The 19,158-nt window shown below is 49.3% G+C and overlaps 2 protein-coding genes across 3 annotated transcripts in view; both read left to right on the top strand.

The window, feature by feature from the left end:
* LOC133357581 (zonadhesin-like) overlaps positions 1-5,644 on the top strand; it is a 159,356-nt gene extending 153,712 nt beyond the window's left edge. The window contains exons 58-59 of the mRNA XM_061575575.1: positions 1,170-1,694; positions 1,785-5,644. The gene's annotated coding sequence lies outside the window, so the exon portion shown is untranslated. The remainder of the gene's footprint in view (positions 1-1,169; positions 1,695-1,784) is intronic.
* A 2,213-nt stretch (positions 5,645-7,857) lies between these two features.
* Positions 7,858-14,519, top strand: LOC133357595 (uncharacterized). Of its 2 annotated transcripts, none has more exons than XM_061575608.1 (2): positions 7,858-7,986; positions 12,350-14,519. In XM_061575608.1, exons 1-2 carry the CDS (start codon positions 7,975-7,977, stop codon positions 13,004-13,006), a joined length of 669 nt encoding a protein of 222 aa, XP_061431592.1. In that variant the 5' UTR covers positions 7,858-7,974; the 3' UTR covers positions 13,007-14,519. The 2 variants fall into 2 exon arrangements, with proteins under 2 accessions (XP_061431592.1, XP_061431593.1); XM_061575609.1 differs by having other exon boundaries at positions 7,881-7,986; positions 12,353-14,519.
* The last annotated feature ends 4,639 nt before the right edge of the window (positions 14,520-19,158 follow it).

A 19,158-nucleotide genomic window follows, 5' to 3' on the forward strand; every position in this document is an offset into this window, starting at 1 on the left:
CGCACCTACGAACACCCGCACCTGCGAACGAGCTTCCATGAAATATTTTTACATCGACTTAAAACGCGAACTCGCAATTGCAAACTGAATCGCGGGTGTCATGAGTGTTTGTGTGTGCATGCGCACATGTGTGTGTGAGGAAGTAAGAGTATGTATGTTGAACTTCTTTCGCACCGTACGTAGCCATCCATGCTCATCGAAGGTGTGTGAAAGAGTGCGCGCGTGTGTGCGTGCACGCGCGTGTGTGCGTGCACGCGCGTGCCCCCGTGTGTGTGTTTGTAGGGAGTGGTGGTGCAATGGTTAGTGCGCTGTGCTACCAATGCGGCGACCCGACTTCGATACTAGTGGCGAATATCTGAATGGGTCTTGGGCCTCCCCTAGGTCGACTCAGCCTCAAATGAGTACCTGGTGCAGTGTGTAGCATCGCCACCGAGGAGTCAAATGCAGCCGGGCGTGGTGTTGGCCACCCACTTCCTCGTGTGCCCTACCGGCCGTCATCAGAGGCGCTGCTCGCTAATAGCAATTGTCCCAACAGCCTGTGAAGGCTACACGGGGGATCTTTATTGTTGTTGTGCGCGTGCGTGTCCCCGTGTGAGTGTGCGTGCAGTTGTGGAATCAAGGTAAGTGAAGATAAAACTGAATTTGTTTTCTACTCATTACTTTTATTTGAAGCTTTCGTGACTGCAAGAATCCATACTCTTTTATTCTTTCGGCAAAGTCACGTAGATAGAAAATTAATAGATCACGACGTTTCTATCGCAACACAAGCAACCATCATCAGGTAAGACAAACACAGCAGGAGAACTGCTGAGGTAGGAGCTCCTTCCTTTTCTATCTACATGACTTTACCGAAATAACCAAAGAGTTTCATATTACTTTATTTCATGTTTTATTTATTACACAATTATTACAGTATTACATGCAATTGTATGATATTCTTATTTATGAGTTTAATAATGTTTCCCATTTCCGTTAAACCGTAACACATTTTATAAATACTGACCGTGCGTGCAGTTAAATACAGCACATCACTGTATTCCCACTTACGAATTGTTCGACGTACGAACGGGACTCAGGAACCGAACCCGCTCGTAAGTCGAGGACTGACACTATTGCGAAACACTTACACACGCTCAACGACGACGCCGCCGTGTGCTGTGTGACTACAGGGGGAGGGGAGACCGCCACCCTCATCGACAACTCGGCACCACCACGGCAATCCCTTCACGGCCTTCGTGAGGGCAGTGAAGACCATGACAGACGGGAGATTGGAGGGGCATCCACAACCATCTGGAGCCTATGCAGCCCAAATGCCCCCTCCCGCTTATACCACCAACGCGCCGATGGGACACCCGTTTCATGCTCAACCACAGCAAGGACCACAATTCTACGGGCAGCCGCCGACGGCATACCCAGGGGCTTCCCAGCCCACGATGGCTGGCGCTGATCATCAGCAACCCATGATGGTCGATGCGCCACCCGGAATGTTTGTGCCTCAATACACGACACAACCGGCGATGGGCGCTCAGCCTTATATGTTTGTTATGCGGCCTGAAATGGGCACTCAGCCAACGTTTGTTTCTCACCCAATGATGGCTCCGCAGTTCACTGGTCAGCCAAGATTGGGTCCTCAATTCATTGGTCAGCCAAGGATGGGTTATCAGGTCACCTCACAGCCAAGGATGGGTTATCAGGTCACCTCGCAGCCATGGATGGGTCCTCAAATAACCTCACAGCCAGGGATGGGTTATCAGGTCACCTCACAGCCAGGGATAGGTCCTCAGGTCATCTCGCAGCCATGGATGGGTCCTCAAGTAACCTCACAGCCAGGGATGGGTCCTCAAGTAACCTCACAGCCAGGGATAAGTCCTCAAGTAACCTCACAGCCAGGGATGGGTCATCAGGTCACCTCACAGTCAGAGATGGGTCCTCAGATCATCTCTCAGCCAGGTTTTTCACGACCAAAAATGCCACTTCCGATGGATAAGAAAGAGAAACTGGCAAATGTGACACCTCAAGAAAAGGGACATCAATCCATCATGGGACCTCCAGACAAGGCCAAGTATCACCCACAGACGATGGGACCGAGTCAGCATGCTCAGCCGAACGTGCATATTGACATAAAAGAGGAGGACAACGTCTACGAAGAGGTCACTTTAAAAGATGGCCCTGGCAGTGGAACGTACGAAATGGACACAAGCCTTTACGAGCAGCCAGATGTGTGCCCAGATAGAGCAGGAGGTCATCAGAGCGTCGCCGTGAGTGAAATGGCCGACAATTATCTACCAATAAATTATTAAGAGCAGGGGGGAAGACCGGCACCACTCTTGAGGTTGTGGAAGTGTTGGTTCGTACTCGAATTGTAAGTGTTGTCGTGGGTTTACTCTCCAACACACCAATGTGTGTTGTATTAGTAACGAATTGGCACTTTTTGTTTACCTGACATTCCTTACTGATTGGTTGTGGTGGCGGCTTTAACGACACATTTATATTTACTCGAACTAACCCCAAAAAACCTCTAATATGGATAATATTGGTTGTGAAAGCCTCCTCTGACTACCACGTGTTAAACCGTGTTGGTGCTGTCGCACGTTGGAGCCGATGGACCGGAGTCTTTTTAGAAGCTGGGCTACAGAAGCAAACGAATGACTCCGCCGTGAGCCAGCGCCGCTGAGGTCGCGGGGTTCAAATAATGGGGTCCCTTAACCACGATGCACAAATTCTCGATCGTCTTTGCCCAATCACTGGCAACTTACATTAACGCGATGTAAACATGTCACGTAGAAATTGGTTTCACAATTTCGGCAACAATCTTCGTGTAGAACGTAATTGACGGTAAGCGAATCGCTCGCACGAGCTATATAACGAGGGCAGAGTGGCCCGCGCAGAGGTTAACGCAATGCACCGCGAACCTGGCAACCCGAGTTCGATTCCTGGCCACAGGTTTAACACCAGTGGTGAAGAGAACCTCTGCTTCACTACCCCACCACTGGTGAAGTATTGTCAAACAACCACCCCCCACGTAACCAATAGTGTGAGGAGGACCTAAATCAGTACAGAAATGTTTTGTAGTGTAGTACAGTGAACACAAACAAAGACAAAGATCTCCCGTATAGCCTTAACAGACAGTTGGGGCAAGTGCTGTTAGCAAACACCTATGAAGGCCGGCACGGCACACGAGGGGGTGGATGGCCAGCACCACCCACGACCGCTTTTGTCTCCCCAGTGGCGATGTCTACACACCGCACAGGTACTCATTTGAGGCTGAGTCGACCTAGGGGAGGCTTCGAACCGGTTCATATAATCGTCACCGGTGTTGGCCGTGGGCAGGAATCGAAGTCGGGTCGCCGCGTTCGTAGCGCAGCGTAGCGCTAACCACTACACCACCGCTCCCCGCAAGTACAGAGAGTATACATGCACGCATACGCGATGCAAACCCTATGAATGGCTCCTCGTGCACTCGGCCGGTCAAGAGACATCGGCTGACCCCGACTGCGGTCAGCAATGTGGTCGGGTCAGGGGGTGGGCTGCAGGAAATTCGATGGGAAGCGTGCGCCCAGCAGAAAAACGACGTCTCGCATTGTCACGCTGCTGTGCGATGCCGCTCGTGAGCGAGCGACGACTCGCGTGAGTTGAGAATGATGTGCCCGTGAGATTTGTGGGTTGTTTTAATATATCGCACGCACTTCGCAAGGGTAATTACCAGGTCACGGAATCTGAAGGAGAAAAAAATGCAAGAATATTTATTCATGCTTGGGGGGGGGTCACAGGGTTGCCAAAGAAGTGGAAACTCAAAGTCCAAGAATAATGTATCCAAAAAATATCGGTAATTAACTATACATCACAATATGTTAAACAAATACAACTTCAATAAGGTAATAGCCAAATGTACTTTGTGGATGTTTAAGTTTTGAACGCAGTATTTGCTACAAATTGGGCTGCATTATCGGTTTTAAAATACACAATGTATACAGCACGATCCGCAAACTTGTACGAGGAGTGCAAACTCAACATCTGGAGCTGAATGTTTGTGTGGGCCTAATTATTTTTCCCCGTGATAAGCCTCAACTCGGCGGACAATGGCACGGAGTTGGTTTGTTGTTGTCACGCGGCGCCGGAAGACGATCCCGACGCAACTGAACCATTATAGAGGTGGGGGGGGTAAGTGGTGGGGTGCCCCCCACCGCTGCTGCCCCAACCAAGTGAAGACGCCTAGACGTCTGGGAGGAGATGACGGGGGAAGGGGAGGTATAACGAACCGCACGAGGAAACCCTTAGGTAGGGAAGATGGGGGAAATGGTGGGGGGAAAGGAGAACAAAGAAGACCCCTAAAATGAAGTAACATAACAGGCGGCTAATGGGCGTCCATGCTTTCCTTCCACCTTCCACCATTCCGAGTTGCGCTCCCACTTCACCACTGAGGGGCTGCTATTCCCCTCTTTTTCGGTCCCCATCTCCAGCCCCCCGCCCCCTCCCCCCCCCCACTAATCCGACCGCCTCACTTCAAGCTCCGTATAAAAGGGAACCACCTGGCCTCGTACAACGTCTCTTTTCCCCGAAGCTGATGCCTCAAGTTGCCCATGCCCTCGGAAGAGTTGTACCATGCCACTGTCGCCATTAAGAGAGCTCGTGTTCCTTCCGGTTGACCGGCATCATCTTCCCTGGCGACGATGTTCAGAGTTCTGGAGCAGGGCATTGTCGACTTCTTGTTCCCGTGCCAGGTTTCAGACCCCGCAGCGTCTCTTCTAGGGACAGGGAGATGTTTTTCCCCACACAAGTCATTAAATAGGTTCCGTGATCTCATGGTAAAGTTGCGCAGGAATCGGGCAGAGCCAAAAAGGCGTGGGAATATGTTTGTACCATGCCCGAATTTTTTTTTTTAACCTGAGATGTAACCAGGACTTTTAACTGCGCGAAAAAACGTGAATTGGGCCCTGGTCTGTCAAGTACGGAGGAATGCAGCAATTGAGAATGTGCCCTGAAAATAACAAGGGGCGAATGTGCGGTGTGTTTTTTTTAGAGGTACCTCTAAAATCTTTAAAATAATTTTAAAAATGCATAACAACCTGCCCTCGCAAAGGTCGCATTTCTAACAGCGTGCTAAGAAGAGGCGACGCTACGTCTCCACGGTGGCTCAACATCCCCCACGTGCCACCCTGGGCCTCAATTTAGCCTCCACTGCAGAATTGTTGCTGTGCCTTCGACAATCGCCTTTTAATTTTCGGTGGGGTTTTTTTCAACCTTTATTTTGAACTGCTCTTCATACTTGTATCGTGTGTATATATAGCATAATGTACATAAGATTGAAGCTATAACGTGGGGATAAATTTGACATTCGTTGTAATAAGATAATTTACTTAGAAAACGGATGAAATGTATTGGGACATCATCGCTTAATTATCCCCGGAATATTGAGGGTCTCTTTATAGAGTTTTGGTTCTTAACCTGGGGTGCACGCACCCCCTGGGGCTGCGAGATGTCCTTTCTGAGAACCAAAGGGGTGCAGTCTGCAGTGAAGGTTGAGAACAACTGCTCTATATGAAGGAATTCCAGACTTCGTGTGGCTCGATGCCGATGTATTGGGAAGATGAATGTGGTCAAATGTAAACGTAAATAAAATGACATCAAATATGTTAAACAATGACGATGTCTCCCTTCAAATGGATATGAGAAGCTGCTATAATGCATGCGTAAGGCCACCGTTCATCGAACTGGCCGCAAGCCAGAATTCTAGCGCAATTAGCCTATAACCAGGTCCTTGTGGGCTGGGGTCATGACCTCCTACACATTTGCAATCCCATCATCAATCAATTCTCAATGTATGGTCACCAAAGAGTCATTGTATGTCAATTAATTAAAAACGAGATGCAAACGATATGCTGCTGTAATTAGGTAGTGACAGCTGTACAAAGGAACACGCCTGCACGCACTCACCCCGAGAAGACGAGTCAATCATATTTCAGCCTAAACTTCACCTCCACTACATTCCATGTACAACGTAGAGCAACTCCGACTTCAAAGCATAACCACCACCTTTCCTATTTCCTCTTCATATTCTCATGAAACGGCTATCACTAATTCCCCATTCATTCAATCATTTATAGTGAATCCAACTGAGTCGCAGACGTTAATCTTTAGAGGCAACACATTTATTATGCAACACGTATTTCCAAAGGGGTAACTGCCCCTTTACCAGATACAGCCTGGGGTGGTGACAACCCAGCTAACTACACTATACGTAGGAGTTACAGCTACGAGGGTCGGACCCTCATTCGGTTCCCCGACCACGTGTTGATGCCTCGTAGGACGTAGAGCTTCCAGCTTGTAGACGTAGAGCTTCCAGCTTGTAGACGTAGAGCTTCCAGCTTGTAGAACGAAGCGACTCTGGTCTCTCTCAGGGACCCACCTTATATCCTCCCGGGTCGGGGCCGGCTCCGCCCTCGGCCCCGCCCACCTTCTCGAGCGTTCTAGCTCCCTCTCTATCCCCCTCGAGAGGTCTCCCTGGACACGTAATCACCCCCTAGCCCCCCCACCTGGGAAACTCTCTGTGGACACTCCAGATCACGTGTCTACGGGGTCAGCCAGAGTGCCATGGCCCAGGGAAAACCTGCCCCTGGGCTGACACTCTCCCGCTCCCCCTTATGGGAGTGTGGTGCCCGCGCTATCCCAGCGCTCACCAAGCCCCGCTAGGGCTGGTACTACACCCACCTAAGGGGCTCAAGCCGGCATCACACTGCAACCCCCCCTGTGCTGTCCGCGATGTAGGGACATCACACGCCACGACCCTCCTGGGCTGGCACCATACAGTGACATCCCCGATGTCACTACACGTTCATCATCATTTACTGTCATCAATTTCGCTTTCACCCAATTCACGCATCACAGATTCTCCCCCATTGCTTCCTCTCTCATTTATCTAATTCACCTCATGTCCACCGTTACATTCACACACTCGTTGTTATGCCGTTCTTAATTATCTGTAAAGCGACTTGGTTAAGGCACTATGTGAATTACGTTAAGATAAGGACGTTTATAAGATACCATTACCCAACCATCACCACCACCATATTCATCCCCAGGGAAGGATGCGGAGGGCAAGGGCAGGAGACACTTGGGCATTATTCTCATTCATAGCTCCCCTACTGTGAGCCCACTTCGCTTACGCATTGGTGTGAGTGAGGTGGCGTGGCCTCTGAGCACGAGTTGACATCGTGGTCAGGGGTTAATTGGGCCCATGATCCATCCCGCACCAGTCCTCGACAGAGGTGGCACTTGAAAGAGGGCATCAAAAGTCGGTGTCCTTACGAGGAACTCAAGTTGTGCCAGAGGAATGTGGAACTTCCGCCATTCACTCTCACCCCGTGGCGGAGACGAGCGAGGCTAGTGCTGATTTGAGTGTGGAGACGATCCCACGTAGAGAGTCGAGGGGGGGGGGGGTACTTGTGTATTCGGTCGGGGATATTATGTACACATCGATGTATCCAGATCTCTTTGCGCCACACATATACACGGTTTATATAAAACAGAAGCCCTTCTCACGGCTCCGAATCAATCACCCGCACTTATACATTTCCATAGATACAATGAGTGCCGTCCTACCAGCAATTCAGTGGCCGACATGCTGACAACAGCATTCCTCTTCCGTGACGTCCGGCCAGCGTGGAAGAGTAGGCCAACAATACCAGAGGGGGGCTCTGGAAGGCGCCCCCTAGTCTAGTAGAGAGCCGCACTTCCTGCCAGCGGTGACGTTAGCAAGCAGTTGCAGGGCTGCGCCTTTACATTTTCGCACAGCGAACAAAAACATATCCGTGCAATGGTGACGCGTGAGGAGGAATGTGAACAATGCGGATGGGGGCTGTTGTGACGCCCACAAGCTGGCAGCGTGTGGGTGCTGTCTGCGAGCACCCCCGGGGCTCGGATCAGCAGCTCCCAGGTGTGCGAGTGTAGGGGAGACATCACCAGGCTGCTGACTCCATGGGTGACCAGGCAAGTGCGTGCGCGTGTGCACACAGCGTGTGAGATCTCTTCGCGATGCTGGCCTTAACTGTTGTCAGTGTGTCAAGTCGTTATGCAAGGCGTTGTCGAGCCCGTGCCAGCAATCCAGACAGACACCGAGGAGGCTCGTCAGAAGGCGATACAACAAAAATAAATGTGGACTCCACTCGTTCCATCTGTATGGGATCGAGTGTTTCACCCTTGCACGCTAGGGGTTTCTCCAGGCGCTTTGCGATCCTCCCATGTGTATAACCGCTCGTTAATTGATTGCCCGATAACGCCTTAATGCTGTATGGAGAGGACCGCAGAGCTTGGGAAATTTTATGCAACTGGCTAACTGTGCGGCTGCTGCATTACCGGCTTTGTCCGTAGTTCCTCCTCGCGTCTCTTGAGTCGTTCTCTCGATGTGCGAGCGAGCGAGTGAACACTGTGCGGTGCCGCGTTACAAGTGTAATGACAATAGAGCTGTGGGGGTGCGCCGTCCACCCCCTCCACTCCCCCCTTCTCCTCTTGGGCCGTCTCTCGCCACGTCCCCGTCGATCGCGCCAGCGCCCTCTCTGAGGGACATCGCCACTCGGCTGGCTCACCACCGCCCGGGGTTATCTCCCCCACGCACACGTACCCCACCACACAAACACGAACACGGAGGCGTGTACTCACGCGCCCCTGCAGGCGCGTTTTTCCCTCACAAAGCTGGCGCCGGCCAAAACGAACGGTGGTGGTATGAATATGCACGCGCCCCTCCTGGTGGTTAAACCCTAATCCGCGTGCCCGCAATGCTGATGCTAATGTGAACTGAAAAGAAACGGCGGCTGTATGAATATGCACCCCCCCCCCCCTTCGTGCAAACAGAGGCTAATGCTAGCGGGAAAGAAACGGCTGGAACAGGGCTATGGGGCACGCCTAACCGTTAACGCGATTTCTACTGTGTAAACGCGCTGCGTAAAGTGCGCTGTGTAAATACGCACGCGAGCGCGAGCACGTGCACACGATGGCGGCCATGTGTGCTGCAGTGCACGCGCCTCACGCTCAACTCACTCGCACCAGCCCCGCGCTGCAGCCCTGCGCCCGCGCCGGGCACGCCGTCTCTCGACGCAGACGCGCCACACACAGATCACTGACGCTACGCCGAGGCTCTGCCCACACACACAGAAATCACACTACACCGATATTCTGTACTAGACTTTATTAACGGCGCAAATACCCGTTACCTGGAGGGGGAATATTTCACGAGGAGAGCCGAGCCTAACTCTGCCTATGACCCCAGTTACACAAACGTTCTACCACGTACCTCGTAGCTGGACTCACGGCGTCCCACGCTGTGAGAGTCGGAGGGAGAAGGACGAGCGAAACCCTCGCTTATCACTGCCTCGTAGCAGCACTCGCTGGCATCACACGGATGCTGCGAGCGGCTTGAGGAGGCAGGACGGCAGGGAGTGGGTCTGGATCACCTGGAGGTTGAAGACAACTGCTCTCACCGTCCCAGGGCACCAATCTTTATTCTCTAAACGTCAAAGGCCCAGGGTGACGTCATACCGTGCATACAATCGGGCGCTTACCCTTGCTTCCCGTCGTCGTCCCTCTCCACCGTCTCTACCGTGGCCTAATCCCCTCACTTCACCACGCAGCCAATAGCGCGCTCACCTGTGCCGTCTGCATGGAGGGCCACGGAGTCTGCTGCTGCTGCGGCCCCTCACCCATCATCCCCCGTGCTCATTAATTCTAACCCACTGGTCTGCCCTTCTAGCCTATATTCCACCCTCCGCCTCTCCCAGTGTCGTGAGTAACTTATTGCGGTTGGCCCAGTGAACCTTTTCGTTCGGCGCCCATACAATCTTAAGCCAATTTAGAGGCACCGCAATGTAACCTGTCCTGTGAGGATCGGCCAATCTCCTGGCACCGGGAAACCATGGGACTCTCCCTCTAGGAGCCCTTCGGATTAAAACCCAATGTCAGGACACTACGTGGGTGCGCTGTGTGTGGGTGTGTGTTTAGTGTGGGGGCCGGGAGGGGATTGCGGCGTTTGCGGAGTTTCTCCATGGTCGTGGCACCACAGAGCCTGCATGCGGTGTGAGTGGACTAGGGGCTATGGGAGGTAATGACAGGGGTATCAGTTGTGAGTGCAAAGGGACCGGTGGCTACGGGAGGTAATGACAGAGGTATCAGTTGTGAGTGCAAAGGGACTGGTTGCTACGGGAATGATCGAAAAGGGAGCGTGGTCAGGTGACGGAAGGGAACGGCAGAGTCTGCCGGTGGAGTGAGCATCCAGAGTCAGCGAAAATGATCGAGAAGGGGGGCGGGGCCTTCGGTGGGTATATAAGGGAGAGATGCGTGGGAGATTCGGGGCTGTTGCAGTGGGGTCTCCACCTGATGTCAAGTGAACGTGTCTTCAATAAAGTGCCATCTCAAGAGAAGTCGTCATTACACAAGTGTAGATGATCAAGGTTGCAGATTTACGACAGGGATGCGTTAAGAAATAAAACCACACTTGAAAGTAAATGTATTACATTGGAAATGGCTTTTCCCGTTAATAAAAAATAGTTAGGCATGTGTTTCGGACAGCCATTCCAACGCTAGTCCTAACCTAAAAATATATCCACCGATATCCATTTTTCACAAAACTAAAATGTTAAAACGATTAAATAATAATTTTATAATAATCATTTTAAACAAAAATAACCTTTTCAGGGAACTCACGAACAAGATTTTGTTGTAATACTGTTGCGTTGCTGCAGGCAACCCCGTGGGCGCTGTGCCGGGTGGACGAGGCAGCCTCAGGGAAGGCTTCTCGTCTCGACGATCTCATGGCGCGTGCCGTTGTGAAATGTCGCAAACTGCCACACGGAAATTCGATTTCGTGAATCGAAAAGTGTCCACAATTGCGCTCAAAGCGAGCATTCGTAATTCGATGGGATTACCTGGACTGTGTTACAAGGTCTGCCGCGTTGTTCTTCGTTCGCGCATTTTATCGTCGTTCAAAGTAGAAAAATTACGCTGGTCAAAAACAACATCAAACAGTATCCACAATTGGCTGTCAGGGCTGTGAACGGGAGATTTGGCACCAGGGGCCGGGCTCGCGCGGGGAGAGGATGAACACTCAACAACGCTGCGCTCCCAAGCACCTCCGACAAACCTCCAACAGCATCCAGTAACGAGCGAATTGCGTCCAGCGGGACACATTCCCTCGCACGATGAACAAATACTCGTACAGACATTACCTTCACATCCAACACGCGTGCAGCGTCATGATGATGTTTGTTTGTTCTATCAGTCAACAATCTCAACTCCATAGCGATGACGGTGAATCTCGTGCACCGCTTGCATAGCTGTCAATCCCTTATCAGTTGCCCACCTTATTACAGACCAATTTAGACCTTTTTGGTCAACCCGTGCCCTTATAAATCTCAACATTCATCCTACAAAGTCCCATCACAAGAGAGAAACACAAACAAATATACATGCATTTGTTGCTGCCCGTATTGAAACGGCTGTCTGCCGCATGGACCTGAACACTCAATTTCCATGTACAAGAATACAGGTAAACCGTATTGGTGGCCAGCTATGCGCTTGTTTAACCAGTTTGTAACACAGATGCAGTTCCACAGCCAGCATTGCGAGGATATCGTGCGGTTGTTTGTGTTGTACATGTGGTACAGTATTAATGCTATTTCTTCACAGCCCCCCACTCCAGCAATTTTATGAATTGCCACGACTCGGTACCAGCATTCAAACCACACGAGCCGCCGGCTCGTTTCGCCTGGCTCGTGCTGCCTCTGGTTCTATCGCCACGCAGAGATGCCCATCACTCTTATGCACACCGTAAACTTAACAGAATCGCACGTGTGACATTACCAACCCATAGCATTGTACTTGCAACGCACATTAACTCGTTATTAGTCAGCCGAGTTGTGTATTTTGGGCCAGAGCCATCTTATCATACAGGTACAGAACCAACCGTGCGCTAGGGACCGAGCTAATGTTGTAAAGTAACATTCAGTGTTTGTTTCTGATCATAAGAAATATTCACCATTTTAGACGAGCAGCTTCTCTTGCCTTTCACACATATTCTGAGTCGCAGCAAGCAGCTGCCCAGACAAAGGAATAACAGGGAAGTCCTCTTGGTATAAATTCTTGTCAATAGGTGGGATGGTTAAAACATTCATCCTGCGATGCATTATAGCGCAGATAAATGATCATGCACACGACATGACTTAATGTGAGTCACAAAACAGAAACTCCTCTAAACAGCAGATGTGCTTGCTGCTCCTGCATTGGTGTTCGCTTACTCTGGTGTGGATAAATAGTGTCGAGCCGTTCTTTATGATATTGCCTGTTTTGCATGCACGTTCACCAGCAGGAGGCACGACGGTCACCTGAATGCACGCCACAATGTTGCCGCTTCTCTTGCTGTGACACAATCACAGCCGTGCTGGGAAGAAAGCACGGCGACGTGGCTGGGAGACAGCAAGGGAGGCAGCAGCAGCAGCAGCAACAAGAGACGTCAGCCCAGGTCTGCGCAGCGCAGCCGATCGCGCCGCCCCGAGTGAGTGCGCAACCGGCCACGGCTCCCCAGGTCATCACGCGCCAAATCACGATCACGCAACAACCCCACGGCTTCACGCAACCCCACGGCTTCACGCAACCCCACGGATTCACGCAACCCCACGGCTTCACGCAACCCCACGGATTCACGCAACCCCACGGATTCACGCAACCAAAACTGGGGCCTCAGTTTGTGGCGCAGCCGGGGATGGGACGCCACGTCATCACACAAACCACAATGCTGCCCGCCACCCAACCTGGCACGGGTGTGGCCGCGCCAGTGGCCCTTCCCCAGACGCCACGAAGCGCAGTGGGCGCAGAAGCGTCGCGCGCGCGGCGCCAGGGAAAGGAACCGACGTCTCCAGGCAAGGTCAAGTTTGCGGAGCTGATGGTTCCGAGGCAGCGTGCTCGTCCGAACGTGTACACCAGTACAGAAGAGGAGTCCAAGCTCTACGAAGAGGTTGATTGAGATGACGGCCCTGGTGGAAGGGGCAGCCGCTCTGCGGGCGCCCCACCTACGACCCCACCACCCCCAAGCGACAGGTTTGTGGACTTCTCCACAAACCTGTCTGTCGCCTGATGAAGCTAGTTGTAATTTCTGGCGAAACGTCGTACTCAGATTGTAAATGTTGTGGCTTGGCTCTCCAACACACCGGTGTGCTGTACTCGTGACGAATTGGCACGTTCTGTTTACGTGACAACCCTTACTAGTTGGCTGTGTCGGGTGGTGGCGGGTTTTAACGACATTTACGCGATCTAACCAAAAAAACCCTCTATTAAGCCTCTGATATAAAAGTTGATTTCAAAATATAAAATATATTATAATAATTGGGTATAAAATATTAACATTGGCGCTCAATCCCATTAATATAGGAATTCAGCTGCGGTGTTGTGACGGGTATCTCCCATCGTTATTGTAGATACACAATGTGCCCTTCTGAAGAGGACTATTGAAATAGTTTTGCCGCTTGACAAACCCACCACCTGGTGGTCAGCTGTTGTCGAGTAGCCCGCTTCTCCGGTGGACAGAACAGACTGCGATGAGTAGACCTGCACCCCCCCTCCCTCTCTGACGGGAGACGCATAATTGTTTTCAGTTGTGCGTGTTCAATGGCAGGTAAAATGCAACAAGGGACACCAGTAACGCCTACAGGGTTTGCAGATGTGTGACGGTTCAGCAGCTGGGACACCTAAGGCTACTGGCGAGGGCGTAGCGACAGTATGCCAGTTTGGAGACCCACAGAGTGCTGGTATGCTGGGTGACCCTGGAATTTTGGTGGGTGACCACCATTCGAAGTTAAGAATTGTGCCCAATGTTTCCTCCTACATCACTGTTATTCATTTTCCGTATAATTCCGTTGAATTACATTTTCCCTTTACTACCCACATGTTTCCTTTCAACGTTTCTTCCCCTGTCACCTGGCTAGTGAGATTAATAATTTTGATGGACCAACAAGGTTTGTAAGGCTCAGGCAGAAGAGTTCTCACGTTCTTTGAAGTATATAAGGCACTGCACTTGACGAAGGGGATACCGGGGCTTGATTACCCCTCTCGAGGTTCTCCAAACTCGTGGATCGAGGAGCTATCAAGCTGTCAAAAGGACACAGAGTCCTTGCGGGAAACTCGGGACCAGATGCTGGGTCGTCTCGTTCCGGTGTTGTCGTGGAAAGGTGTGAATGTTTTTTTGTATGGGAGTGCCACAATCAGTGTGATTCTGGAGGGGTCAATGTTGCCGGTGTGAGCTCACCCGTGATTAGTCACGCCGTGATTAATTGTGCTCCCTGTAGCATATTGGAGCCTAATAAACTATTTTGCATCGCTATGGGTAACCAGGCGCGAAGTATTATTCTAAGTGAATGTGACAGCTCAAATAAACATGCCTCACACACCACTGCCACACCAGATGCTCGAGCTGTAAACACGTTTGGTATATTTCCTAATTGTAATTAATTTGTACTGCTGGCATCATGTCAAGCTATAACACTGTGTACCACATCTTCTTGGTTCTTTCGGTAAAGTCACGTAGAAGGGAAGTAATAAAATAATAAAAATAAAACATAATAAAATAATTCTCACGACGTTTCGGCCACAACGCAAGCAGCCGTCCTCAGTTGAAGAATGAAACACCACCAAGCTTGAAGTGTATATTTAAGCTGGGTTGGAGGGGGGAGGTGGGAAGAAGAGCGCCTTGACAAAAGAATTTGCATATCAAGAGGAATTTAGCATATTTATGGGAAATGCGTAAGAGGTGGGCGGGGGGTTTCAAAGTCATATTATGCCCATGCATTATGCAGGATTAGCAGCATCAAAGAGAGGGGATAGGGGTAGCATTAACAAAGGAAAGGAATGTCAATAGTATGTAGCTACAGTTACTAAACAACCACGTATTAAAAACTAAAGTATAAACTACATAGTATCATCAGTATACTAAATATACTCTCCAATAAGCTGAGCTACCAACAGTAAGTAATACATTACAATTCTACGTCGCAAAAAATATAATATGCTTCCAGCTAAACTTTTTTCTCTTACATCACACGGGTCTACCCCGTACTATATACTACCATAGACAAACCCAACATTAAATTATATACTGTATTACTATACGCACTCTATACCTTCGACTATAATATTACCCTAAGTATTATTCTACCCACGCTACTGTATACCACACTGCTGTATATTCACTATACAATTACGATACTGTAATTACCTTATACATTGTATTAAACATTACAATTTTATACTATTTATACAATTTGCTATACACTATGCCATTGACCGTCGTGTGAAAGGTAGTAAGAGGAAGCAACGAAATATGTCAATGGGAGAGTGGTGAAAGGAGACTTAGAGTGTAGCAAAGAATCCATTCCCTGTGGAGAATACAAGATATATAGTCAATGCCAGTGAGTGGACTGTGGTCTGAAAGTCACCGTAAACGTGAACACAATCAGTTAAGATCCGAAATGGTTTATTACGTCCTTCCAATGATTGCTGAGCCAGAATCCATCTTCTCGGTGTGATGTAAGATAAAAAAAGTTTACCTGGAAGCATATTATATTTTTTGTGACATAGAATTGTAATGTATTACTTACTGTTAGTAGCTCAGCTTATTGGAGAGGATATTTAGTATACTAATGATACTATGTAGTTTATACTTTAGTTTTTTACGTGGTTGTTTAGTAACTGCAGCTACATACTATTAACATTCCTTCCCTTTATTAATTCTGACCTTACTCCCTCCCTTTGATGCTGCTAATCCTGCATAATGCACGGGCATAATATGACTTTGAAACCCCCCGCCCACCTCCTACGCATTTCACATAAATATGCAAAATTCCTCTTGATATGCAAATTATTTTGTCAAGGCGCTCTTCTTCCCACGTCCCCCCTCCAACCCAGCTCAAATATACGCTCCAAGCTTGGTGGTATTTCATTCTTCAACTGAGGACGGCTGCTTGCGTTGTGGCCGAAACGTCGTGAGAATTATTTTATCATGTTTTATTTTTATTATTTTATTACTTCCCTTCTACGTGACTTTACCGAAAGAACCAAGAAGATGTGGTACACAGTGTTATAGCTTTACATGATGCCAGCAGTACAAATTAATTACAATTAGGATTTTGCCAGAATAGTGAAGCCCTCCACCTGCTCCCGATCTTAAATAGTGCAGCAGGGTGAGCTAGGGGAAGAGACGGGTACTTGTTACCATTTATGGAGCAGCACGGCTTTAAGGCTCCTAGATGAGCTATCAATGAAGATGCGCCACTCATTATGGATACAGGTGATTCCGATAGCCTCGAACAGACTGGTCACAAGCAGAGCCCATCCTTACGGGTAAAGAAGCTGCAAAAATGTTGGTGACGCTTCCTCTGATCTGCAACTTGCACACTTTCATCCAACAAGTTCCACTGCTTGAGCCTAGACGTCAAAAGCTCGGCATTAGACTTGGTGAGACCAAGATCTCTGATCAAGTCGTTGAGATCTTTTTGGTTGGGGTAGTATGGGTTTCTCTCCTCAGCTCCATCTCTGAAATTGTCATCTGGATCTACAACATCTTCCTCGCTCTCTGACTTGCTGCTCTCTTCTAAAGACGGCTGCTCTCTCTCCAGAGGAGTGTGTACGGGGAGCTCATGGCAGTGTGGCACTGGGGCGATGGATGAAGGAAGGTCCGGATACGTGATAGCAGGTGCATTTTTGCCAGTCCGACGTTTGAAAGGGTCCACCATGCAGAAGTATCAGTTGCTTGAGTGGTCATTGGGTTCCCACCAAATTCTTGGGATAGCGAACTTCATGGCTCTCTTTTCCCCTCTGTACCATCTGTTGTATATATAGGCCTTTTTCCCAAAAATTATATTAATAATAATTCTGCCAATATATATATTTTTTATAATAATCGAGCATGGGGCATGAAAGTGTGAGTCACACCCCACCCTTCACACTCAGCTGCCTTGCCACATTAAAGCAACTGGAGCGAGGAGGTCATAAAGAGCCATTAAATAATACACTCCGGGGCAAAGGGAGGTTAATGACAATCTGGGAAATCTCCAGATTGTCAAAGAACCATTTGACACGACCTCCACGGACGTTTTGGACAGTTCAAAAGCAAATATCCAGGCTCAATGGCGCGGGAGGAACCGCCTGGTCTCAAATCGAAACTTGCTGACGTGGTCGTTGCACCACCCCATTCAGATCTCCACGGCCGCGGAGCACAGGGCAAACAGACATTACAACTGGCGTTTTCTTTAACGGTAAAAGTTCGAAACTTAGCGATAAGAAAAAAATCGACATTCTAGACTGCCAGTACACTCTCAGATTAAGAACCAATCTCCAATCTACATTAATGGTCTATTATTTATTTCATATTATCTAATATTAATATTATTAACCTCACTTTGATTTTGATTTTTCTATCGACGCGACTTAACCGAAAAAAAACAAAGAATTAATTCCGGCAGTCACCAAAGTCTCAGTCAAAACTTAGCCATATCTTCAAACCTCAGGATATCAAAATACAACTCGAGAATAACAAGCACGGATCCGTGGACACGGTCGGAGAACAAAGCCTAATAAAACCCTCAGAATGCCTGAGGTAACAACTATGGTACATCACAAATCTTGGTTAAACATAAACCAAATAATAATTATGAAGTATTAGACCGAGGGTCACCCAGAAGAAATACAATGCGAAACAGGTGAATCACACACGACCAAGATAATGTGTATTCCATAGACTCAGAGTCTCCAAACCGCCTTTGTCTCCCAGCAGCACATGGTAGAAATACATTACATACGCAGGGAGGGCGCCTCCCCTTGAGATATCAAACACCATTAAGGAATTCCAAACGGAAGTACTGTAAACATTGCCCAAAACATATCATGAGTCACTTACAGAGTCAAAACTGCGAAAAGTGGTACGGTATCAAGCTATAAGAGGTAAAATAGAATTTTGAACTTTCAACCGGTGCACGAGAGAACACGACTTCAAAGACCACAGTGGCCCTTTTTGAGAGAGAGAATAATGTAACACCCCCAGCCGTGGGGCAAGAGGGGCGAGAACGCCCCCCCTCCTTCCAGATTAATTATTGCAGAGGGTTGGAGGACTGGAAGGACGCACTTTGGGGCAATTTGGAGCATCTGTTTCCACTGATGGCGGGGTGACTTGAGGAAGGGGACAGGAACCAGGCCTTGATGAGACAACAAGTTACTTCAACAGGCACACGCACACAGGACAAACAGTTGCTCCCACAGGCTGAGAGCGAAATCAAAGTAATTCCGGTCCCTTGTGAGGAGGCGAGCGGAGGTGGGAGAACTTCACATATAAGCAAGGACACAGATCATGCAACTGAATCTTGCTGCGGCAAGCTCCGGGGTCGGGCCCCGCAATCGACCAAGGATGGCGAGGCTTGCAGAGTCGCGGTGTGTCACCGAGTACGAGTTCGGCGCTGACAGACGAAGCATCACTAAAAGTTTTATTCTCCAATGAGTGCCAGCTCCCACTCGCAGCTGCAGCAAGAGAGAAAGAGAGAGAAAGAGTGACGAGCAACGACAAGCAATCAACCTGGAGAAAGGGCAGAAAAGCGCCAAGTATTGACCAAGCGAGCATCGCACAGGACCAGCAGCAGGGAGAGAGCGTGACGGGCGCAACCGAGCAAGAGTATCGGCACCGGCGACCAGCGGACGAGCTGTGAGCGCAATCGTGCACTTTCAAAGACAAGTGTCGTGCCGACTCAGCTCATCCAGCAGCAAAAAGGCCTGCAGCTGCCGCCAAGAGAGCGAGAGCGCCGTGTGTATGACATGCCCACCCACACACACACGACTCATCGCTCAGCAGGGAACCAACACATTTTTGGTCCAAGAAACGCCCCACCTCGGCGTCTGCTTAATGCAAAGAGTTGTGCAAACAGACAATACACCAACACACACATAACGGATATATCGGGACTAATAAGATTACTCCAAAGTTCTCTATGTGTTTTTTAAAAAAGGTGGCCAAAGGGTGTAAAGCATTGCTGCCCATTGAGTTACGTAGATACGGTCGTTTAGAAGTATTTTAATCATTCTTGTTGTTAATTGGATAATCTGTACCAATGAATTAATTTATGAAACATTTATAACCAT

The sequence above is a fragment of the Lethenteron reissneri genome, chromosome 58 (assembly GCF_015708825.2).
Source record: "Lethenteron reissneri isolate LAM-NWPU_2019-01 chromosome 58, ASM1570882v1, whole genome shotgun sequence".
In the NCBI taxonomy this organism is placed as follows: domain Eukaryota; kingdom Metazoa; phylum Chordata; class Hyperoartia; order Petromyzontiformes; family Petromyzontidae; genus Lethenteron; species Lethenteron reissneri.